The sequence below is a fragment of the Electrophorus electricus genome, chromosome 22 (assembly GCF_013358815.1).
Source record: "Electrophorus electricus isolate fEleEle1 chromosome 22, fEleEle1.pri, whole genome shotgun sequence".
Taxonomy (NCBI): domain Eukaryota; kingdom Metazoa; phylum Chordata; class Actinopteri; order Gymnotiformes; family Gymnotidae; genus Electrophorus; species Electrophorus electricus.
This window is the reverse complement of record NC_049556.1, coordinates 10531354-10536353: the sequence shown is the minus strand read 5'-3', so window position 1 is coordinate 10536353 and position 5000 is coordinate 10531354. Positions and strand designations below refer to the sequence as shown.

The window sequence follows — 5000 nt, the reverse complement described above, 5'->3', positions numbered from 1 at the left end:
GATATAACAGAACATGTAACACATGTTCTGATATGTTCTGTTCTCTGTTATAACATATAACAGAATGACATGTAACAGGTTTAGCTATTGAATTATATTTTCCATGTATAATTAGCTAACTGCAGGAGCATCTGACCAATAGCCATTCAGCAAGCGGTCCTGTCAAAACGTGCGTTAGTTTGATTGGATGGCCATGTGAGCTCGGCTATGCATACATTATTCACACATGCCCTCATTTGCATACAGGAACATGATAGGCTGTCACGTTTTATAGGGCAGTATGAACTGACCGACCATGTGGGTAAAAGATTTTCACTTTCGTCTTGTTTATCATTTTGATGAGTCTGTGTAATAGCAAAAAGACTTGATCCTAAATAATGGGTTTTTAAGGTCACATATCATTAACATTTATGTTGATAATATATAAGATACCATTAATACATGGCATATACATACCTGTGCATGCAAGCATGAGTGTGTGAGAAACTCAGAGTAAATCACAGGTAATCTTAACAACATGTGGTCTTAAAGTGCTTTTTACAACAGCTACATCTATTAATAACCAAACAGGCCAGAACACAGTTACCTGATGGTCTCATTCCACATAGATAGTGATGTACCCATGTATGTGACACTTATTTGACCCCATATCCTGGCAAGACATGAAAACAAACATGAACCTGTGTGTTTGTTTGTGTGCGTGTGTGTGTGTGTGTGTGTGTGGTGTGTGTGTGTGTGTGTGTGTGTGTGTGTGTGTGTGTGTTACAGGTCTCGGGGAATGGTCAGCAGAGTGTGGAGAAGGCCCTCAAGCTGTTCGCTCAGCTCATCAACAACAAGGTATTCCTGCTGACGTTCATCCGCACGCTGGAGGCGCAGCGCTCCTTCTCCATGCGCGACCGCGGCAACGTGGCCTCGCTCATCATGACGGCGCTGCAGGGCCGTCTGGAGTACGCCACCGACGTGCTCAAACAGCTGCTCTCCGACCTCATCGACAAGAACCTGGAGAGCAAGAACCACCCCAAGCTGCTCCTGCGCAGGTACGGCCCACCCAGAGCCCAACCCGACCCAAACCGACAGCAGGTGCCGTGCCGGCCGGCTGGTTGGAGGCGGGGCGGAGGCGGGGCATATGCGTATGCCCTCCCACAGTCCTTTGAGACAGACATTATGTAAATACTCCACAACAATGGGAATGGCTGGCCGACATCAAAGGCCGCGTTTCTCCATTATGTCACTCCGTCTTACAGCTGGTAACTTTATTGGAATTAATGAGGGTTTCAGGAGTGTCAGGCTGGGCTCGGGACATCTCTCTCACTCCCTCACTCTCTCTGCACACTCTCTTCTTTCCCCCTCTCCCTCCATCCCTCTGTCTCTCTCGTTCTCTCACTCTCACTCCCAGAATGCAGTGTGGCTGCCACTGTCATTTATTGTCGGTGTTCTACCGACTCATAAAACATTTAGGAACTTCTGGGCTCTACTCCTACTTCTCTTTCTCTATCTATCTATCTATCTCTCCCTCTCTCTCTCTCTCCTTCCTCCCTCTCCCTTCCTCTCTTCCAATCCATCTGTCTTCCCTCCCTCGCTCTCTCTCTCTGCTCCTTGCTTTCTGTCATTCTGTCTTTTTTTGCCGTGGGCCCTGGGTGATGTGTCAGTCAGAGCCATGCCCGGAAACCCCCCCCCCCCCACCCCACCCCTCGGATCAGCGCCGGCCGCGTTTCGCGTCACGCTTGAGCGGACTGGCTTCTGCTTACAAGATTTTTGCGGCAGCACTGCAGTGCTGGGACCTTAACATTGGACTCATAAAAAAGACTCTCTCTCTCTCTCTCTCTCTCTCTCTCCCTCCCTCTCTCTCTCTCTCTCTCTCTGCCCTCATGACAGTTTAATTCATTAGCCCGTTGTGCAATGTAAGGCTGCTCATTAATAGTCAGAGAAAATATATGCAGGTACGTGGATGTTATCCGCAGAGGCGGGGACATGGATTATGCTGTTATTTAACGTGACAGACGTGACTGCGTCTCTCTCATTATCAGTCATCCTTAAGAACATAATACCGTAATCCCCCAGGGCCAGGGGCCCAGCCTCCAGCCCGAGGGGCCCAGACTTTTAGACAAAACACCCTTTTTTTTTTTTGTTATTTTCTTCCGTAATTTTAGGGATTATCAATTTGACACGCTGGCTTGGAATTCTCGTGCTCCGTGGTTCTTACTCTGACAAAGGAGACTGGAATCTCTCTCTCTCTCTCTCTCTCTCTCTCTCTCTCTCCCCTCCCTCTTTCTGTATTTTTACTGCTCACTGAATCTTTTGTCTGAACCTAAAAGTCATGGCGCATCCTGAGTTGCTGTTGTCTGTGGTTCTTATGTAACCTTCCCTGGACTTTTTTTACTCCGCTGGACTGTTGGAGATCAGCGGGTGACGGAGGTTGCTGGATGCTGGCAGCGGTCGGAGCTCATTCTGTCCCAGCGGAGGAGACGGTCCGACATCCTCCGCCTTCATGCAGACCTCATCGTTTTCACTTTTCATCCAATCACTTAATTCAGATCAGGGTCACAGAGGGGTCACGGGATGCACGAGCACGCCTTCTCGCCAGGCCAGTTTAGATGGGACCATTTCACGGTCCGCGGTTAGGCAGAGGGCGGAAGATTTAGACGTACCGAGTAGTCGCATTCGAAGGCCTCTCTCTCTTTCCCTTTGCTGCGCTCAATGTCTCTGTTTTACTGTACTAATAGGTTTTATAATGAAAAAGAAGAAACTTGTTTGAGTTACAAAAGTGTAACACACTAAACTACTTTCATGACATGTAATTTAACAGCATTTCCTTGAAATCAGGACGAAGGACTTGTTGAAGTGTGTGTGTGGGAGGAAATATGTGTGTCAGGGACGCCCTCCAGGCAAAAGAAACAGCTTGAGGAATTATGCACAATGTCAACACAGAATAATTTCCTTTTTTAAATTGACAAATTTAATCGTTAGACGGTTTTTAACAAATAATGAGAATGAGGACACCCTGCCTACGTCACGGTCAGGTTCATCTTTCTGTGTTAACACAGAGCCATTGCGCTAAACTTACGACTGCGTTAAAAAAAGACAAAAGAATTATTACTTGAAAGAGTTTCATTTGTTAGTCCTGAGAGAGAGAGAGAGAGAGAGAGAGAGAGAGAGAGAGAGAGAGAGATGATGAATCCTGTATAAAGCTGAATGCCTTACAGAAAACATCTTAAACGCACATCATGCCATGCAGTCTAGCTTACTGTCCCTATCCCCTGTGCTTTGACAGACGTTTTCCACGTGTGCTGTTGGGGACACTCCCACTGCGTGGCGTACCCCTGCTCGTGACGTGACCACCTCCCACTGCGTCTCGTACCCGCGCTCGTGACGTGGCCGCCTCCCACTGCGTGGCGTACCCGCGCTCGTGACGTGACCGCCTCCCACTGCGTGGAGTACCCGCGCTCGTGACGTGGCCGCCTGCCACTGCGTGGCGTTCCCGCGCTCGTGACGTGACCGCCTCCCACTGCGTGGAGTACCCGCGCTCGTCACATGGCCGCCTCCCACTGCGTGGCGTACCCGCGCTCGTGACGTGACCGCCTCCCACTGCGTGGCGTACCCGCGCTCGTGACGTGACCACCTCCCACTGCGTCTCGTACCCGCGCTCGTGACGTGGCCGCCTCCCACTGCGTGGCGTACCCGCGCTCGTGACGTGGCCGCCTCCCACTGCGTGGAGTACCCGCGCTCGTCACGTGGCCGCCTCCCACTGCGTCTCGTACCCGCGCTCGTGACGTGGCCGCCTCCCACTGCGTGGCGTACCCGCGCTCGTGACGTGGCCGCCTCCCACTGCGTCTCGTACCCACGCTCGTCACGTGGCCGCCTCCCACTGCGTCTCGTACCCGCGCTTGTGACGTGGCCGCCTCCCACTGCGTGGCGTACCCGCGCTCGTGACGTGGCCGCCTCCCACTGCGTGGCGTACCCGCGCTCGTGACGTGGCCGCCTCCCACTGCGTGGCGTACCCGCGCTCGTGACGTGGCCGCCTCCCACTGCGTCTCGTACCCGCGCTCGTGACGTGGCCGCCTCCCACTGCGTCTCGTACCCGCGCTCGTGACGTGGCCGCCTCCCACTGCGTGGCGTACCCGCGCTCGTGACGTGGCCGCCTCCCACTGCGTCTCGTACCCACGCTCGTCACGTGGCCGCCTCCCACTGCGTCTCGTACCCGCGCTCGTGACGTGGCCGCCTCCCACTGCGTGGCGTACCCGCGCTCGTGACGTGGCCGCCTCCCACTGCGTCGTGACGTCATCACTCATTGGCCGGATGACGGGTTTTACCTCCGTTATGACTTGGAGCTCGGCGGGTAAAATATTACCCCCCCCCAGTCATAAATGTAGGTGCCATTCTCCTGCCCCTGTATGCCTCTCTCTCTCACGCTCGCTCACTCAGTTCAATTCCATTTTCTCTCTCTCTCTCTATCTATCTATCCATCTATCTATCTTTTCTTTCCTCACCATCTTCCGTTCTCTGTCCTGATATGGGAGTCTGAGGGGAATGGTGACCAAAACCCCGAGCACTTTTACCCTCCTCATGTTGTGCCAACATGTGTTTGTGTACACATGTGGGTTTGTGCGTTCGTGTGTGTTTGTGTGTGTGTGTGCACATTTCTGTGCTATAATGAGATTTTCAGCCATCCAGATCAGTTCAGAATGGGCTGTTAGCATGAAACATTGTTCTGAATGTCACCTCATTCTCTGAAGCATTCCTCCAACCCCACCAACACACACAAACACACACACACACACACACACCACCTTCTGTGTTTAATTGGCTAACGAAACCCCTCGTGTTCATTAATGATACTCAATTAAAAGAATGGAGGAGGAGAGACTGAGAGGCTTTTTTTTAAATGATTCAAATGCAGAGAGACATTAAGAGGAGTGGCAAAGCAAACAGAAGACTCGCTGACTTCTCCAGGATGAGGCAAACTCATTTAACTGTGCAAATGGCTCCCATTAGATGTGTGC

The 5000-nt window shown here is 51.8% G+C and overlaps 1 protein-coding gene across 1 annotated transcript in view; it reads left to right on the top strand.

The window, feature by feature from the left end:
• The window catches only part of plxna2 (plexin A2), a 143084-nt gene that overhangs the window by 116297 nt on the left and 21787 nt on the right, over positions 1–5000 (top strand). The window contains exon 22 of the mRNA XM_035521313.1: positions 769–1037. Coding sequence (XP_035377206.1) covers positions 769–1037 — 269 coding nt within the window. The remainder of the gene's footprint in view (positions 1–768; positions 1038–5000) is intronic.